The sequence below is a fragment of the Delphinapterus leucas genome, chromosome 12 (genome assembly GCF_059928025.1).
Source record: "Delphinapterus leucas isolate spDelLeu-1000000601 "Yukka" chromosome 12, BTC_Dleu_Yukka2, whole genome shotgun sequence".
In the NCBI taxonomy this organism is placed as follows: Eukaryota; Metazoa; Chordata; class Mammalia; order Artiodactyla; family Monodontidae; genus Delphinapterus; species Delphinapterus leucas.
The window spans coordinates 53,663,971-53,684,111 of NC_143140.1; the positions used below are offsets into that span (position 1 = coordinate 53,663,971).

General features: G+C 45.6%; 1 protein-coding gene across 1 annotated transcript; it reads left to right on the forward strand.

Moving 5' to 3' along the window:
- Positions 1 to 3,025: 3,025 nt before the first annotated feature.
- VGLL2 (vestigial like family member 2) lies at positions 3,026 to 8,863 on the forward strand. Its single transcript, XM_089921671.1, has 4 exons — positions 3,026 to 3,304; positions 3,452 to 3,529; positions 5,381 to 5,693; positions 7,761 to 8,863. Exons 1-4 carry the CDS (start codon positions 3,026 to 3,028, stop codon positions 8,381 to 8,383), a joined length of 1,293 nt encoding a protein of 430 aa, XP_089777797.1. The 3' UTR covers positions 8,384 to 8,863.
- The last annotated feature ends 11,278 nt before the right edge of the window (positions 8,864 to 20,141 follow it).

Genomic DNA, 20,141 nt, shown 5'->3' on the forward strand with positions numbered 1-20,141 from the left:
TGCGGTCAGTACCCTTAGTTAGGTTCAATGATGTTTTTAAAAACTGTTTCAAATAAGAGAGGATTGAGAAATGTGAACAGAAAGAAGCCTTAGGCAACTGGCATCACACTCTCTTCATTTTCTTCGTTCAAATGTGGGAAATCGCTGCTCCTGTAATCCTTTTCAAAAATAACAATTTGTTGGACCTTGTTGGTTCAGAAAGGTTGTCGTTATTTTCTCCTGAATTTGTAGGAAAAGTAAAGTTCAGGGCCAAAGTAAAATTAAAATGTCAGCGTGACTGGGTACAGAGGATAGGCGATGTCTACTTGGAGGTGAGCGAGGACAGGTTTCGAGCTGCCGAGCGCATTGGCTAGACATGCGATTCGGCGCTTGCCTCCCACCGCTTTTCCCGCGCAGTACTGCCAGCCTCTGGCCACGCTGCAGAGCCTGCGCTGCTCGGGAGGAAGGGCGCTCAGGCGACGGATGCTCAGGCCTGGAGATGCCCTACCCCAAGGAAGCCAGAGTAGAAACTCTATGTCCAAGGATGGACAGAGGGACCTGCGCGAAAAGCGGGAGTGTGACCGACCCACGGAGGCCGCGCCTACCGGCGGCGATCTGTCCCGGGCGCTGCGGTGTCCTTACACTTGACCCGGGGCTTGCGGACCGGGCCCACCCAGGACCTGGCTTGGTGAGAGACGAAGTGGTTCCCAGCAGCAAGGGTGGCTCTTCCCATGACCGTTCGCTTCTTTGCCCCCAGAGGAGATACGGGTAAAGCGATTGTTGCCCTCCTCCAAAACTCCTGGGGAGGGAGGGTTGGAGTAGTGGTGGGAGGGATGTTCTGCTTCACCTGTGCGCCAGGATCATGGTAGGCTCCAGAAACCACCCAGCTCAGCCACAAGGCAGCCTGGCCCCTAAAAAGAGACTTGCGTAAAACTGTACCACAGGGGTGTCTTTTTTTTTTTTTAACTTGCTTTAAAATAGATTGCACTGTAGTTAATTAAAAAAACACTTCAGCCACTCACGACTTCTCACCATTTATAAACCGAACTGGAGACATGGAGCCACTACCCACTTATAAATTGAACAAAACCAAAATTAAACCCTAAACCATTTGGCTTAAAATATTCACGTTTTAAAGACAAATATATCTTTTTTTTAATTTAATTTAATTCATTCATTTTTGGCTGCGTTGGGTCTTCGTTGCTGCACGTGGGCTTTTCTCTAGTTGTGGTAAGCGGGGTCTACTCTTCGTTGCAGTGCGCTGGCTCCGAGCGTGGGCTCTAGACGCGTGGGCTCTAGAGCGCAGGCTCAGTAGTTGTGGTGCACCGGCTTAGCTGCCCTGCGGCTGTGGGATCTTCCTCGACCAGGGCTTGAACCCCTGTCCCCTGCATTGGCAGGCAGATTCTTAACCACTGTGTCACCAGGGAAGTCCCTAAGACAAATATATCTTTTAAGGGTGCATTTGTTCGCAGTTTTATAGCCTGTGAATCGATGTCGGACTTTTTGTTGTATTTATACTCTATTTATAAACTCTAGTTATTCACTAGAGTTCACTTCTATCAGTAATCCACGCTGCTTCTTTCTTGGGTCTGGGCTCTCAATGCTCCCAACCTCTACCCTCCCTACCCCCAAGTATGCCCCACAGGTATTCTTGTAACGTTCTTTCCCCCACCTGTCCCGACGTACAGAAAGCCTTGTCTCAATTCGTTCCTAAACTTTAACGACAGAGAACTACAGGGCTGGGGGAGGGGTGCCTGGGAAGGCGGAAAGCGTTGCAGGAAGCAGGTCCGAACCAGGAGAGGTCTCAGGGAAGGAAACAGAACGGCGATGCGAAATGCGTGTTTCACAACTGGAGTGTATTCTCTTTCACCTCTGAAATGAAACAAGCAAACAAAATCGCAGCTGCTATATTACTGACTGAAGAGTCAGCAAAAGTCCTCTCTGACCTCCCTGCAGTGCCTAGGATAATTCCTCTTGCAGCCAATGAGTTCTCGTTCCAAAAAGTTACTGAAACTTTAAAGGATGACGGCCGAGGAGACTCGGGGCGGCCGGGGTCTGGGTAAAGCCGCCTGGACTCCTCGAAAGCAGCTGGTACTCGGACGAGCTGGAGGCGGGGAGCGAATAACGCGGACCTAGAGGGCTCGGATGGAGGGCGTCAAAGAGAAGGGGCGGGATCATAATCTAGAGGGGAAATAGGGACCCGCCCCAGTGAGCGGAATTAAAAGGTGTGGTAGCTGACGGCGTACGGATTGGCTCAGAGGGGGCGCAAAGGAGGTGCCGCAGGGCAGCGGTTACAGGCTTCAGCCGCTGCCGCTTCCCCGCAGAGGGAGCTCCTCCGCGTAGAGAGGAGTTCCCGGACTCTTACATCCTGTCTGCGAAGATCCGGATTTCCTGGGGTATTCCTAGGGATAGCGCCGTTCCTCCCGCCGAGGAGCCGAGAGCAAAGAATCTTCCCCACCTCGCCACCCCGGACGCACACACTCAACTCTCCAGTGTGAGGTCGGGACTTCCCACAAGACCTTTCCCCACTACTCAACAACTTTCTTTCTCTCTCCAAACGTAAAAGCCCCCATTTCTGCCCTCTCCTCTCCGTCCTCCCGCCCCCTTCTGCTTTAGCCTGGAAAATCCTTGCTCCTCACAGTGCGAAGTCTCAGGGCTCAAGTTCCGGGCTGCGCAGTTCACCGCACCCTTCGGCCACAGGTTCGCCGCCGGGTAGCCCAGGGAAACGCACCGGCAAGCCCCTCGGTCCCTCGTCCCACGCACCCCATTGGCCTCCCGGCCCCGCCCCCAACCCCTCCTCCTCCGCGGCCCGGGAATGGCGTCAGCACGCCGGCCCCGCGTGGGGTTTAAATGCCCACTAGCTGGAGGCCGGGCGCTTCCATCTCGGAGCGCGGTGGCGGCTGGAACTGCAGGGGTGGGAAGGGAGCGTGCGAGCGGGATCCCGAGCCGCGGAGCACGCTGCCCCTCGCTCCGCCGCGGATGACTTGGGAGCTCGGGTCCAAGTGCCGCCCATGCAGCATCCCTGCCCTCCGCCGCCCGAGAGTTGATGACAAAACACTTAACCGTCTCCGCTGCGGGAAGCCATGAGCTGTCTGGATGTTATGTACCAAGTCTATGGTCCTCCCCAGCCTTACTTCGCAGCCGCCTACACCCCTTACCACCAGGTACGTGTCTTTTCTCGGCCGGGCCTCGTAGACAGGTGGCGCGCCCTGGCTTCTCCGAGCACTGCCAGTACTCCGAGGTTCCCGGTGCCTCCGCGCGGGTACTGGGCGTCCGAACAGCGGCGGGCGCCTCCCGGATGCGGGGTTGCCCGCGCTGCCACCCAGTAGGTTGAGCTAACCCCTTTAGCTTGCCCGTTTGCTCTCTCGGGAAGGCAGCTAAGTCCTGCTAGTGCGTGCCCCGGACTTCCCGGGAATAATTAGACGAGGATCGCGCGAGCTGCATTGATTTCTTAGGGTATGTCGGACTCCAGATTTCTTCCAAGCCCGGTGCTGGCGCGGGGAGATGCAAGCAAAGCTCACGCAGGGAAAACCAAACTTTGGTCCCAAAGGTGAGAGTGACAACAAAACAAAAGCAAAGGCCTGTCTCTGTCTTTATGTCTGAGAATCAAAGACTCGCGTTCTCATCTCTGCAAGCTTATTTTATCAAAGGCTTTTTTTTTTTTCAGTTTCAATTCTCAGGCGATCAGGCCAATTAATTCCAGAACCAGCGAATTCGTTACAAAGAGAACTGCACGAAACTCACTGGCTTTATAATCTTTGCTTTGCAAAGTTCTGGGAAATATTATTGACCCGGCAGAGGCAAGCTTCATAGATAATACTTCGCCTTTCGCTAGCTGAGTCCGGCTGCCCTGCCATCAACAAACCCACTTTTGAGAAGAGCACTAGCCCCGGTTCTGCAAACTCTTCAAGTTTCGTTTAATTTTTACAATATTTCTATTCTCCGGGCTATATCTGGTCGAAGTTTTTCTTTTCATTCCTCAGCTGCTGTAATCGAAACTGAGGACAGTAGTCCAGGAAATGAATAAGATCGCACTCCAGTGGGCAGAGGGGGGGATCCCCTAGGAGTCCGGACGAGGTTGGAAAGTGAGGGCCTGGACCTCCTGCTTCGGGAAAATTGAAATACACCCCAGTGTCCGAGTCCATGCTTTTGCCAATTTTGCTTGCAGAATATCTATTTGAAAATTTCCGGATGAATTAATGATGGAATGGGTAGACTTTGCCTTTTGTTTTTGCTTTTCTCCCTCCTCCTCTCCTTTTTAAAACTTTCCAACCAGAAGTTTGTTTAGTCTCAATGTTAATTTTAGGAATCACCAGAGTCTCTCACTGTAAGCCAAGTGGGAATGTGGTAGAAATGGTGATATTGCTAAATAACTCCAGTCTTTTGGCTTCGGTGTCCAAGATGAGCTCCTTCCCAGGCTGGAAGTATTACAAAGAGGAAAGGAGGGCTGGTTTTCTGTCCGTTTGGTCCTTTCTCCTCCCTGACCCTGGACCAATCTATTGACCCAAGATCTCTGTTCATTTTTGTATGATCAGGGTCTCCCTTGAAGGGCATCCCTGCCTGCATACTGCTTTAACACTGCATTCAGTCCATTGCTCGTTTCTAAGAAAATGTTTTCAGCGGCCACACTTGGTTTTGTAAATCACTATCAGACAGTCATGATTTACCCAACCTTACAGCCAAGATCATCCTCTGCTCCTTTTTATTACTTTTTCCCTCAATATACACAGATGGTGAGGTAGAAATTCTCATAGCCCACTGGTTTTTCCTTACTCAAAAGATCTCTTTAAAAGCTGAGACTTTCTAATGGCCAGTTTATGAATGACCAAATATCAACTTGCATTTATTAAAATGATCCATGTCACGATGTTATTCCATGTTTTTATCCTGCAGCAGTTCTTCCTTTACATCCTTGTTGTGTAGAGTGGATTTTGTTATTTTCATGTTCTATCATGAGGATGCTTTAATCCTACATCTTGCACGTCTGCCCTGAGTTCTCAGGCAGGGAAGAGTCAGGCCCTAACTGGACTTGGGTGCCTTTTACCCTTGGAGCCTGATTTTAAAACTATATCTGCCTTGAGCCTGGCTCTGTGGTCAAACTGCTTAGGCGTCTTCCTGGACCTTCACCCTGACACCTTCAGAGAGTTCTCTCTGTGGCCTGGCAGCAATTCCAAGGAGACAGAGACTCCAAGAAGGGCAGTCGGCCTCTCAGGAGCCCCACCTTTGTTGAGCCGCAGGTTGGGAGGCCTGTTGACTGCAGCCCACGTTACTGAGCACCGGGCACGGGCACCCATGTCAGTTGCTCCTGGATACCTTTGGGATCCGGATGAGGGAGTGCAGTCTGAACACAATCTGCTCGCTCTTTTGAAATTGACTTCTCTATTCTTTCTCCTTTGAGCAGAAACTAGCCTGTTACTCCAAAATGCAGGAAGCACAGGAGTGCAACGCCAGCCCCAGCAACAGCAGTGGCAGTGGCAGCTCCTCCTTCTCCAGCCAAACTCCGGCTAGTATAAAAGAAGAAGAAGGCAGCCCGGAGAAAGAGCGCCCACCAGAGGCGGAGTACATCAACTCCCGCTGCGTCCTTTTCACCTATTTCCAGGGAGACATCAGCTCTGTGGTGGACGAACACTTCAGCCGGGCCCTGAGCCAGCCTAGCAGCTACTCCCCAAGCTGTACAAGCAGCAAAGCCCCGCGGAGCTCCGGGCCCTGGCGGGGTAAGTATGGGGCCCCAACTGGCAAGGGAGGATAGAGAGCCCTCATAGCCTGGGGTCCACCTACAGGGGTTCAAAGAGATGCAGCTGAAAGAATGCTAGGTGTTAGAGAAGAGGTGAGGAGGGCCATTGGGAGAGGATAAGGAAATCGAAGGAGGAGTAGGCACAGGCCTAAGATCTCTCCTTGAAGAGGCAGAGCAGAGCAGTGACCTAGGAAAAACCAAAGGCCTTGGAATTGGGAGGCCTACGTTTGTGTGTTGGCTCCACCACTTCCTAGCAATATGACCTTGGGCAAGTCTCTTAACCTCTTGGAGGTCACTCTATTTACTGGTGTCTAAAATTAGAATAATATTTGCCCACTTAACTATCCCTGGAGGTGGCTGTAAGGGTAACAGAAAATGTATGTAAATGTGCTGTGGAAATGTGAGGTTTCCAGCAGCCTCCCAAGGCAGGTGGGGGGGAGGGGGGAGGGGGATCTTCACAAACAACAGCTTACAGGGCCCTTACCCCATTTCTGAAAATCTTTCCAGAGAAAAAAGTCCTAGAATGCAGTGCAAGCAAAACCTGCTGAAGAATGTCTCCTAAAACCTACTTATGCCTTTTGCCAGATTTTGATTACTTGGGAAATCTTGAAGCAGAGAATGTCTTTCAATACGCGAGTAAAATAATAAAGAAATAAGAATTTAAGGGTAGCCAAAACATCTCTAAGGGATTTCCCCAAACACATCCCTTCTTTATTGGTTTACCCTCCTCACCAAGCACTGCTTTACCTAGCCTGGGACAATGATTTCTTGGATGAGTTAACGAACTCTCCCTTCTATTCTGAAATCTTGACCTCCCTTTATTACCAAAACAAGGGTGGAAGTAACTATTTGGTAACTTTGGTAAGTTTCTCACTAATCTTTGCTTTTGATGTGTACCAAGCTGAGAAATGAGGACTTTGTTGTAACAAAGGAAAACAAATATTTCATTTTGGGGGAAATGACAACTGTCGCCCTTCCTTTTTTTTCTTAAGAGTGTGACAGTTTGTACAAACCTTGCCTAGACAAGATCCAAAAACATTAGTTTTAAATACAAAACATTCTTTTTATTCTCCAGTTGCCTAAATACTTTTAACAGGAAGACTGTTCACTACTTAGAATGCATTTTCAAAGCATTTTAAATTATCTACTATGAAATGCAGATGCTTTCTCTAGGGTTCTTTTAATTAAATGTCTTTCTTTCCTTTCCTCCCAACTAAAGGCAACAAATTTGAGCTAAATGCTGTTCTCTTAAAATGCTTCCAGACACTAGGGGTCAACAATGATACAAACAATAATAATTATTATTGTTGTTATTATTATTATTCCTGGCGTCCACATTTCGATGCAGAAAATGTTTTAATTAAAACTGAAAAGACCTGTCCCTTCGTGTCCCCCTCTGCAAATAATACAGCTGCCCTTTTAATAGGTCGTTTACTCTTTGCAAAAAAAATTTTTTTAAATAAAGTTTCTAGAAAGGAGGCTAATAATAGCAAGACTCCGAAATATGTCGATGGACTTCCAGTCCATCGGAGGCCTTGGAGGGGCACATTTTCTGGAGCAAGGGAGGCTGAAACGCGAGAGCGGGTAGTGAGATCGCTAGGCGGCCGACCAAGAGCGGGAAGAGGTACCTTTAGCTTCAGGAGAGGCTGCGGGCCGGGAAGGCGAGGCCGCTTCTGGTCCGAGGCCGTCCAGCCCGGAGTCTGAAAGAAGCTCCCTGCGCCCTGAAACTGGGGCTGGGGAAGGAAGTCTCTCCGCTCTTCCTCTCCCCGCCAGTCTCCAGGTTCCCGCAGCCTGGAACGCGCCTGCAACACCCGAGGAAGCGGCGCTCCTCCCCAAAGAGTTCCCCAGTGCGGCGCCCGGACCTCGCGTTCCCGGGCCGCAGCCCCGCGAGAGAGGCGCCGCGCGTGCGCCCAGCACGGCGTCTTTCCCGCCCTTTGCCCGCCCCGGCCGTTCAGTTCTGCGGCGGCCGAGCGGCGTCGGCAACCGTGCTTCCGGCGGTGATGCGTTCCTCTCTCCCTCTCCTCCCCTCCGCCTCGCCGGCCCAAAGACGGCTCCTTCCCGATGAGCCAGCGCAGCTTCCCCGCCTCCTTCTGGAACAGCGCTTACCAGACGCCAGTGCCCGCGCCGCTGGGCAGCCCGCTGGCTGCCGCTCACTCGGAGCTGCCCTTCGCCGCAGCCGACCCCTACTCGCCGGCCGCGCTGCACGGCCACCTGCACCAGGGCGCGGCAGAGCCCTGGCACCACGCGCATCCCCACCACGCGCATCCGCACCACCCTTACGCGCTGGGCGGCGCCCTCGGCGCCCAGGCCGCCGCCTACCCGCGGCCCGCCGCCGTGCACGAGGTCTACGCGCCGCACTTCGACCCACGCTACGGGCCGCTGCTGATGCCGGCCGCCTCGGGGCGCCCGGCCCGCCTCGCTCCCGCGCCGGCCCCCGCGCCCGGCAGCCCGTCCTGCGAGCTCTCGGCCAAGGGCGAGCCGGCCGGCGCCACGTGGGCCGCGCCTGGGGGACCCTTCGCGAGCCCCACGGGGGACGTGGCCGGGGGTCTGGGCCTCAGCGTGGACTCAGGTAAGCGGGAGAGGGAACGTGGCATCCCCGGGCCCCCCCTGCCCTGTGCCCAAACCTGGGCTGAGGCCGGGACCCTACTTAGTTCTTGGAGACCCCAGTGACCCTGAGGCCCGAAGGTCTGCATGGCGGGGTTGTGTTTCATCAGACAGATGACCCTGTGTTATCGGTGTGGGCAGAATGAGAAAGTAGCTGGTTAATATTACAGAGGATTTTTTAAAAATAAAATTTGTTGGAAAGGTTCTAGCTCTGTGCTGTTCAGCACTGTAGCCACCGGCCACATGTGTCGGTTGAGCACGTGAAACGTGGCCAGGCCGAATTGGGATGTGCTGTAAGTGTATATAATATACACTGGATTTCAGGACTTTGTCCCAAAAAGAATGTAAAATTCATCTCACTGATGTTTTACATTGATTGCATGTTGAAATATTTTCAACACATTGCATACTGAATATATTGGGTTAAATAAAATATATTACTAAGTCTTACCTGTTTGTTTTTTACTTTTTTTCAATGTGGCTGCCGGAAAATTTAGAATCATGCCCATGGCTCCCATTGTGTTTCTGTTGGACAGAGCTGATCTAGAGTGCCTGCTAAGAGGGTAGTTTAAATGGTGGCCCAGGGTGGGGGGGGGGGGCGGGGGGGGTCTTGTCACCTCTTGTGGTAGTTACAAGTCATACAAATATGACTCATGACTCTGATATCAACTTAATTGTCAAATTCAGTAGGTCTCTGGAAAACATAAAACTTAACAAGAATACGATTTTAGTGATAATATTAAGTCCCTAGCTTGAAGAGTTGAATTTGAAAGGTACAGTCAAATAAGGGTTTACGTTTTTGTTTGCTTTATTTTTAGGGCAAATGAAAAAAATAGTTATATAATAAATGCAATCGTTGGCTCGTAGTCTTGCCGGCTCTCCCTTCCCTCAGGTGCAAATTTGACACTTGTTTGCTTTGCTTTTACTTTCATTCATGCCCTTTAGATGAATTCTGTGACTTTCACAATGAAACAGTGCTGTTTGTCTTTCTCTTTCTTTAAATATCTTGTGCCTTCCCTCCCCCACCCCCTTCTCTCTCCCTCTCTCTTTCTCTTCTCCCTCTCTCTCTCCCTTTTATTTTCTCTCTGTTTTCAGATTTGCAGCCTCAGGACAAAAGCAAGGATCTGTACTGGTTTTAGACAACCCACCTTCTTCCCTGTAGGTCTCTGCATAGCGCAATTGGTGACACTCAGAGCTGAAATCAAGTGGGTTTGTAACAGCTTCTGATCTTGGTTTGCAGCTCGTCGTTATTCCCTCTGTGGTGCATCCCTTCTGAGCTGATCTGCTGACCCAGGGTTTCCCCTTCCCTTTCCCTTCTGACCAGCCATGGAGGCTGGCATCTGTGCCTCTCACTTCATGGATGAGGACATGGGGGAATGCAGAGACTTCAAACTTCTCCATGTATTGGGAAAACCAGAACACACATCGACAGAATGTTCATCTAAAAATAATTCCTTCTGCCAAAGAGGAAATCCAAAGACTCTGAATGATGCTTAATGACTTTTGGGCAAATCACTGGAAATATCCATGGTGATCACTTAGGTGACATGATATCATAGTTTTCTTGGAAAGAGGGAAAGAAAAAGAGATGTTTTGGTGTGAATATTTTTTATGCTGATGTGAATTATTTCATTAAGTAGTGTGATCATAGCACTGCCGACGTCAATATCCTCAGACTGAAATGTATTTGTATTTGCATCAAAGACTGTGGTAGAGAAGTCAAAAGAAGCCAATTCCTTCTTCCTCACCTGTAGCCTCCAGCTCCTTTCCTGCCCGCTCCCTCCCTACAACACCCACTCCAGACACAAAGACACACTTTTTCCTTCGGACTGTGAACGTGGAAGCCTCAGCCTGAATGTGAGCAGCAAGTGGCTTATCTGGAGCCACCTGCCTGAGTCTTACTGAAATGCAGCTGTTGTAGGACAACTGTTTAAAACTCCAGAAATACATCGACCAAAGGGGGCACTTCCCAGTGTTTGGCACAGCAATTGCAGTTGCACTGGATATGTTTTATACGTGTGTGTGTGTGTGTGTGTGTATATCATATTTTTTACAAAGAACATTTTATGATGAAAGAAGAAACTCTCTCTGCCTTCTCTCCCACAAATTCTGTCCCTCCCTCTATCCTCCTTTGGATGAAAAAAAGTAAGCATCAAGAGGCCCCAGTTGTCTCCAAGAAGAAGAACTAGGAGTCACCAGAAGGGGAAGAGATGCCCATGGAGTCTCTGGTACCTCGAATATTCTTCTCAGTCTCTGTGGTCATGGTTTGGTCACTTTAGTGTTGGGACAGGGGAAGGGGTACACATGTGGGCAAAACTGAAGGGGATGAGGAAGAAGAAACGAACATTAAAGATGTTTGTTTACCACTAGGTCGCTGTGTTATTTCTTAAAAGGAAAACAAATACCTTAGTTTCTCTCTAATAGCATAAAATAATTTATAGTAGTATGATCTGATGTCAGGAAGTAAAATTACTTCGTATATATATTTTTGGTTTTCCAAAGTGATTGTCATGCTGTGAAACCTGTGAACCCCTTTCCACCTTATGTCAACCCTGGAGATGAGAAGTTGGGTATCCCCCCTCCTTTTTACAGATAAGAAAATGGTAGCCCACGGAAGGCCAGGTTTTCTGATGGCCTTCATCATCAAGTAAAAGCAGAGATGTATAGAAAACACTACTTGTATACCATTGAGTCAGATACACACATTTTTCTCCAAAAGAGAATTATTGTTACTTCTTAAATTCTAGACTCTTCAGATAGTAGAGTCCTCAATTTAAAAATGTTTTGGAAATACTGGTTATTTTATATTTTAATCAGCTAGGCTAGGAAACCAAACCTACAGCTAGGCCAAAAAAAAGAAATTATTAAATTAATGGTTTTATTTTCCCTTGATGCCAAAGTTATTTGTGTTCTTTCTCTGAAGAGAGATTTAGTGTTATGCCCAAACTGCCCTTGAAAGTTGTTAAAGCATAAAATATTAATTCAAATCTTGATCTTCATTATAACACAAGAGGCAAATACAGTGTATCTTGGGGTAATTGTCTCAAGAGTTGGGTGCAGTTAAGGGACCTTACTCAGAACATGGCTTAGCAGAGTTACCCATCCCCTCTTTCTATCATTTTGGTACATGTTAAGTAGACTATGATCATTACAAGAACCTATTACTGTTTTTGCTCAGATGGAAGATACTATATGATTATATTGTCCCAGATGTGATAGTAATTAGTAATAACTGATTGCATTGCATATAGCAATAACTAATGTTAATTATCAGGCACTGGTCTGAGGGCTTTATATATAGGTTAACTCATTTAAACCTCACAACAATTCTGTGTGGTACTTATTACCACAGAGGCTCACAGAGGAGAAGTAATCTGCCCAGTCACATAACTGGGCAGAGCCAGGATGCCAACCCAGGCAGCCCGGGGCAGAGACTGCACTATTATCCACTGCAGTAACTACTGGCCAACTTCTGATCTGTCTTGAAATGCTCACCTTTGGGCTTACTTTCTCCTCCACAATAGATGAATAAAGAAGGGAAAAGAGACAGGCCAGCAAAGACTGACATGCTGTAGAACTTATAGAATCCCAGGTCTCAAAGGAAGTATCAGGACGTTGTCCAGACTCCTTCCTCAAATGGCACTACCTGTAGACCATTCAGCCAGATGCATTTTTCAATCCATCTCTAGGAAGGAATTATTATCGCTTCTCTTATTAATTCATTTCAGTATTTATAGCCTTCTCTGCTCTGAAGCTCTTCACACCCAACCTAACCAAGTCGTGTTAAGCATGTTAGTCTGAGGTTTGGACATTGAAGCAATAACTAAAATTAAATTTGGATTCTCTGTGATTTTTTTAAATCCATGTTCCATTGGCATGGATCGCTGGCGTATACAAGCGTAAATATAACGCATTTGGTTCCAGCGCCCTTTTAAAACTTTGCCACTGAGTGTACAGATGAAGAAGAAAGCACAGCAAGTGCATTCTCTACTGGACATCTTTTCCAAGTAGTCCCCCTCCCCAAGAAGCTTTCCCTGTGCTCAGCCTACGTTAGCACTCTCTGATCAGAACCCACAGGGGGCCTTTTCCCTGCCACAAGGTTCTGATTACTGAAGCCTCTCTCCTGAGCTGCATCCAACCTGAATATCAGGTTGCTGGTGAGGAGACTCATTCACTGGAACTGGCCTTTGGGGCAGTCCTGAACAGACCGTCCAGACTGCCGAACGGGCTCCAGTGACCTACAACATAGGACACACGGAGCAGAGGAGCAGAGCATTTCCCTCCATGTTACACATTCCCAAAGTAGAAATGCGAGAGGCCCTGGAACTATCATCGTTCGGTTCTGTGTAATAAGACTTTCGAAGGGAACTTTGGTGAGCTCATAGCTCTAACTGACATTTTTTTGACATTCTTTTAGGCCCACCAAGTCATGTAAAGGATGAATTCTCATGCTTGTCTTGCTAATATTCGTGAAACCATGCAGAGTAGAGAAGGCCCTAGTAGTTGAAAAAAGGACATTCAAAGAAAGGAGGGATGACATGAGAAAAGGTAAACATGATGTTTTTGCATATATTATACCTGGTTGGGGGCTGAGAGAAAGATTAGATTCTCCTCTAATCATCCCGGTTGGCACTGGTGTCCTCCTCATCCACGGTTTTCCCTTTGCACTTGGCCTCTACTGAGGGAGAGGTGAGGAAAAGGGGAGAGACAGCTCCCCGCCACCAAATAATCCTGTTGCCAATTGCCCTCTGGCTGAGAACTCAGTCACCCAACTGCAGGGAGCTCTATTCTACTCCCTTAGTTTATTTAGTAAGAGTTGCCATCCTGTCTCATTTACCCTTTGAAGTTCTATTTCCATGCGTGGCAAATTCTAGCAATGACTTAAGATTGATTCAGGCCTGGATGGGAGGGAGGGCAGAGGTGGTGATTGTTGGGATGTAGACTCCCTGACTGGAAGCTTCTCTTGCCACTCTTTCTGGGTAAATACTGCATTTTCTGTGCCCTTTCGAATAGGGGGAAACAACTTGTAATTTTAACCTCCCATTTGCTTAGAATCGTAAACCCTGTGCTTATGTGCAGGCACCTATACACCTTCTATCAAAATAAACAAGAAACCTTTTCTTAAACACTTAGTGATTGGTTACTTCAGAGTTGGGGATTTTTTAAAATAAAACTTAAACTGCTTTCCATATAAATGCCATTTCCATAAATTGCATTTTTGAACATAATTCACTAGGAGTCAAAGCATGGAAGAAAAGTTGAAAGATATTTGAAAAGACTTTAAAAATAAATGAAACCAAAAAACATAAGATTCCTTTATAAAATTGCTTTAACAGTCTATGGATAATTTGCATGCAAATAATTCACATTTTGATTGTACTTGTGGAGGTCTTTGCTCTCTATGGTCCCTTCTTCCTTGCAAGATTTTTAAGATTTGTTGTTCTTCATTATTTGTTGCATATTTCTAAATTCTGAAGTAAAGGAAAAAAATGTCCTAAAGGCAATATCATTGTTATAGTTGCTGTTTGCACATAACTGAAGTTTTGACATTTACACAAACAACAGGATTAAGCAAATGTAAATTTCGTATTTCCTCAATATCAGCTCTCCCTCATCTCCCATGAATAAATGAAACTCACAATACAAATACAGGATCCATGCAATAGAATCTATTTATCTACAGATACCACACACATACACTACTAATGCATGCCTAAAGAGAAATCAGAGACCCCATGCCCTCAGACAGGCACAGACACAAATGATTATTCTCACTTGACAGACCAAGTGTACCGCTCTTTCCTTGTATTTCATTCCAGCCACAGAGGGCTGGATCAGGAACGAGACACTTGATAGCTGCTGTTTCCGTGGTTGAAATATTTGTGAAGTTAACGCACAATCTGAAAGCAGAAGCTAATAAATTATAGGGTGCTAATTGGAGCTGGAGCAGAGCTGTCAATCATGTTATCCTAAACACAGAGAGACCCTCATAACCTAAAAAGGCAAGGCAGCCTTCAGGAGGAGCGCCCAGTTGTCTCCAGCCTTGACCTCCACCCCAGTGGAAACACTGTCCAGGCAGAGTGGCCACTGGCAGAGTCGGCAGAGGTGATTCTGCTAATCCAAGCTCACTTTAAGAAAATAGACAAATTGTCTTTGGGGGAAAAGAGTAAAATATTTGACTGAAAAATTAATGTTTAGAGAAACATATTGTTTAGAGAAATATATAGTGAATTTACTGGAATAATTAATACTTTGATAAAATGTTACTCTTTACTTGGAATTTTTCCACTTTAAAACACAAGTTTAACTCAATAAGAGAAAAATCTAAAGTTCTCCACAACACAGGGTCATGTCTACCTCAACTTACAGTGTTTCCATTGGTTTACCAGTGTACTCATGAAACGAAGCACCTCTAAAACAGAAATAAGGAGTCCAAATTTCCTTTGTCTTACGGAATTCATTTCTTTCATCTAGAATAGCAACAGCAGCATATTTTCTGTTTGTTTTGTTCTTTGAATCTCCTAGTAAGCTCTAGTTCTACTTATCTCCCCAAATTTCAAAGTCACTAAAGTGATGTTGCTCAAACCATCCTCCTCTGTCATTATTATTTCCATTTCCTATCAAAACTGCGTAAATTAATAAATATACAATTTTCATTACATATAAGAAATTTAGTTTAAAGGTAGACTAAACTTTGGAAAACAAAACTAAAGAATTAAAATATTTTGATTCCTAATCAATATCTGCGTGACTCTAACGATCTAGTTACCACTAGGTTTTTACCAACATTTATTTAAGGAGTATATACTTTATATATGTATTTACAACTGGTAAAATACTCTGTTTACCTCATAATTTGGAAGCTTCTTTAGAATACTTCAGGTAAAAATAGTTTTCGCTCAGGAAGAGCAAATCAAGTATCTTAAAATTCTAAACACATAATTGCTTAAAACATGGATTATAATTGATGGGAATGTCAGAGCTTATTTTTTTTCCTGCTAATTCTTATTACTACAGCTTTGCCCTTATTTTTGGCAACTACATTATCAGCCCTGTGCCAGTAATGGTATTATCAAGAAATGGGATGGAAAACAAACAAAAATTAAAACTTTTTGTTATTGCTGTTTATTTTTACTAGGTACGATCCTTTTTCTTTTTTCTTCTTCTAGTGCATTTTACCCAATGTGTAATCCATCTCAGAAAACAATAGGATGCTTTTTCCTCTAGTATCATATTACTTTTTTTCATTGTACCTGCTTTTTTTTGGAATTTCTTGACATATCTGGGAGGTTATCTCAATATATCTAAAGGTTCTGTATTATTAGTATTCTTCCATCTTGCTTTGTGGAGTGTGAAATCCTGTTTTTACCTCGGGCAGTTTCTCCTCCACACTCAGAAACTGACAGAGGGCATTGACAGATTTGGTAAGAAACACAAAGAACAGAGCTTATGATATTTGTTCTTCCTTGTTCAAAGGCTTCTTCTAAAAACACATTCTTCGCTTGTACTTTTTGAAAGGAGTAAGATAAGAGCCTACGGACGTGTCAGACTTGTATCCCGAGGGAAAACCATGATGAAGTTGTATTCAGTTGGGATTGGTGAGAAGGGAAATTTTATTCACAATTTTATCCTTAACTGTTTCAAACTAGCTAGTAAATTTTAAAAATGATAATACAGGCACCACCATCTTGCATTGAAGTTTGGGACACCTGGTTATTCGATGTTTAAGGACTGAAAAAATTTTAAACCTGCCAGTGAGATACTGCCATCTCCCTTTTTTGTTTGCGATATAAAATATATTGAAACTATTTTAAATCAACTATACCCCAATAAAAATTAAAAAGGTTTTTAAAATTTTTAAATAAAATGTATTGAAACTAAAAAAGAAAAACTGCTTCACTGCCATAAAATGTATCAGGCTGCAGGTTAATATAGGCTTTGGGTCTTAGGAGACTGAGGTAGAAAGAATAGGTACCACTGAATCTCCCTGTGTCACAGAACAAGGGCAAGGCATTAAGTTAAAACAAGACAAAATTATACCACTTAATAATGTATATTCTTTCAGATCATAAAAGCTTCTGACTACATTTTTACTGCTATTTTAGAGTGCAAATTTAATTCTTGTCACTTCCTTTATTAGAGGAACTTCTAATTTGAACTCAAATTACCCATGCTTTATTCTCCTTCTCCTTAGTTATTATAAACAGAAAAGTTCTAAAAGTGGTATTATAGAAAATGCTTTGCATGTTATCTGCTCGTTTCCTGATCTAGTTCTTGTGCTTGTCCTATATGTCCATATGGATGCTCAGAATGAAGTTAGAGCTGTCTTGTCACAGTTCTCAGGAGGACATCAAGCTCACTATGAGACTATTTCAGCTCAAGGGTACATCATCTAGAAGTGACCAGAGTACTTACCACAATTCTAGTTGACTGCCTCTGGGTTAGTGCACTCGGCAGTGTTTTTCTCATATTCCACAGAAGGTTCCTGGTAAATTCCTTCCTCCCATTCTGTTAGAAAACCTTCACCCTAACTACCTTCTCATCCAAATGCTATCTGTTTTTCAACGTCTCACGTAAGTTTCTGCCTCTTCCTGGAAGCCTTATCTCCACACCAGACACAGTACGTGGTCTCACCCATAACAGAACTCCTACCAACTAATGTCTCTGCCATTTTTTTGCCATTTATTATTTAGCATCTTGGGACACAAGTTCAGAATTTAAAACGTTGCAGTAACCCTAAAGATTATCTCATTCTCCCTTGACTTATTCTTTACCCCCTCAGCTGGATATTTAAGTACATTGAGCAGGTACTACCAACTATTGTGAAAAAAATACACAAATTATTGCATTAAACTTTTTATTTTACATGCAAACCAATTTTAAAATACAGGTTCATCTGAGGTTTAATGTCCAAGTTAAAAAAAAGAAAATAAAAATAGTCTGGAAGCTGCTTCAGTAAAGAAAATCCTCTTAGTAAAAGGAGTGGGGAGAGGTTCTTCACTTTTAGGAGGCAGTGTCAAATATCCTTTTTCTGCACTTGTATCCTGATCCTCAATCTCTGTCTTCTGCTCAAGGACATCCCTTCAACAATTGTCCTCTCTTTTCCTGCATCATCATTTCTCCCTCTCTACTGGATCATTCCCATTAATATAAAACAGGCTGCAATATTTCCTGCCTTAAAAAAAAAAAAAAAGCAACCTTCTTTGACCCTGTCTCCTTTTAGTTACTAACTCATTTCTCTGCTCCCTTTAAATGGCAGCGAGCCTTAAATGAGTCATCCTCTTGCTCTCTCCACTTACTTTTCCATTTTCTCTTGTACCCACTCTAGCTTAGCTTCCACTACACACACACTTGTCAAGGTCATCAGCTAGCTCTGTGTAAACCTGAAGATCAGCTCTCAGTAACCTTTTACCTGTCTCATCAATAGGGTGATACATCAGTGAAGATCCTCCGATAAGCAGTGGTCAAGCCATATACCATGCACTTGAGGCCTTATTAATATGTTCTAGCAAAGATACTACACCTGGCATAGCAGTTGCAATTGGGCTACTATTTGATTTAACTCATGCTACACTACAGCCATGCTCCAGGATCCATGTGGTTTCTGCAGAAGCTCTGGCGAATTAAAAGGAGGTGTGACAGAAACCATGAACCCTGTGACCTTTTGAACATAAATGCTGGCACTAATCATTGTAATTCCCCAGGATCCTATTTTATTTTTGACTTACTATCTTGGCTAGGGGAGGGAAGAGAGGAGGGCAGCAGTTCCAGAGGTTTCCGCTTGGCCTTCCACACCATGATATACTTTACCCCACAGGCCAAGGATCCAGTGATTCAACCACCAAGTATGTCAACCCCCATTACACATTTATAGAGTGTATAAATGTGTGACACCTCCCCCACCAGTGGGGTCACGGACCCGGTGGACACACTGTAGGTTGGCCTTTAGCCAGGACTCAATTTAATACCTGGCTCCATAAACCCCACCCTAACAAAGGGGCTATGATGATGCTTCAGGTCTCTAGATACCAATGTCAACTCAGATCCTGTGTCTAATAGTCTGAAATGTCTGGGGATTCCCAGTGCACAGTACTGGAATAAATGGCCACAGTGCCCTGTGGTGGAATCATCATAGTATATACCGTGATGGTGTTACAGGTTCTGTCCTAGGACCTGTCCACTTCTTCAGTCAATGGGTTACAGATCTGTACAATGGTGATTTTTATTCAAGTGACCACATCGGCCTCCTAACGCCTCCATTTTTGCCTTTCTCTGATTGTAAATGGTAAGCACTGCTGCCCTTCTGTTTTGTCCTGGGGACAACATGCTTTATTAACCATCTCCACAACTCCCTATGCTCAAATCAAGCTTCTTTGGGTGCCTCTCCATCATCATGGTGATGGGGGTCCCCTGGCTTCTAGTAGTCCAGTACAGCCATCTGGTATCTATTATTTCAGGGCTGTGTCATGTCCGTAGATTTTAACGAGCCCAGATGTGGATGGCCTGCAGAGGAGGCCATTACTGAGCTGCTTAGTGATGCTCAGTGAGGCACCCCTCTCATCATCCTGTTCCTAATGACCTTAGTGTGTCCTTTGATGGGTCTTCTGGCCTCACATAATATGTCCGTGCCAGCATTCCCACTCCCCTCAGTCTTTTTATTCCTTCTTCTCCCATCTGACAGGGCATCTCAGCATGGGCCTTTGTTTTCTCCAGGCTTCCGAGTCTACCCTAGCTGAAAGTTTGCCTTGGGTCTTTTCCAAGATGTTAAAATTTCATGTTCCAGGAAATCCCACTGAGTGAATGAATTCCTGCTTATCCAGTCTTACCTTCCCACCCCCTTACTCACGTACCCTCCGATTGTAATCCCAGCATTACTCCCCTGACTCCCACCATTAGATGCTAACTAATTCTTAGAGCTCCTTTGAGATGTAATCTCTTTCCTTCTTTATCAGACCCAGCATATCCCAAGTCAGGTTAGGCTGGGATTTAACCCTGGTTATCAACCTGGCAGTCTCCATCAGAGGTAGATGCAGCTCCCAAGGGGGCACCTGTTGCCTTGCTGGGGAGAGGCCACAGGAGTATCTCCCTGCACAGAGAAAGTGCTAGCTCTTACGTTAGAGGTATGAGCCATCTCGACAAGCAGTGAGGTATGAGAGGGGTCAGCTGAGCCAAATTCCTTGGGGGCATCCATCCAGTTGCCCCCATCCAGGGTTTCAGGGTCACAGGTTTTCTCAACAGACCTACCTTGACTATCACATGCGGGGCTTGCCCCTCAGTTGTGTCTACTCTTACTCTACAGTTTATAAGTGCCTCTTTTTAACCTATCAGAGACACCTTCTAGCTCTCACAATTAGCCTTTATTTGCTACATACCCTTAATTTCTCATGATCCTTCTGCAGGGAATCAGTACAACTGTTCTGCAGGGAAACAGCCAGTGAGTTCCACTGTTCTCATAGGCATCATCGCCTCTATATCTTTCAAAGGCCTGAATCATCACGTTGGCAAAGGTGTTCCCCTCCATGGGATATTTTTCTTGTTCACCACTGGTGAAATTCGTAGCATTTGGGCTGCCATGTTGTGCCCAGGACTGTCTGTGCCCCACATATCTATCACTCATGATGAGGTCGTCTTAGCCACTTGGGTGATGAGTGAGCCAGACCCCAAATCCCATCTCGCTACCTGTTTTCTTGGGCCATTCCTGGTACTACTTGTATTAGTTAAGGGCCTCAAAGAAACAGATGCCAAGAGGAATAGATGTGCAAATGATTTGTTGGGAGAAAGGCCTGGGAAGGATAAAGGGGGAGAGACAAAGGGTAGGTGAAAA

Coding starts and splice junctions, on each gene's coding strand:
- VGLL2 (XM_089921671.1), top strand. CDS start 3,026: ATGACAAAACACTTAACCGTCTCCGCTGCGGGAAGCCATGAGCTGTCT. Junction 3,305..3,451: donor GTTGCCCGCGCTGCCACCCA/GTAGGTTGAGCT, acceptor GTCGGACTCCAG/ATTTCTTCCAAGCCCGGTGC. Junction 5,694..7,760: donor GAGCTCCGGGCCCTGGCGGG/GTAAGTATGGGG, acceptor GCCGGCCCAAAG/ACGGCTCCTTCCCGATGAGC.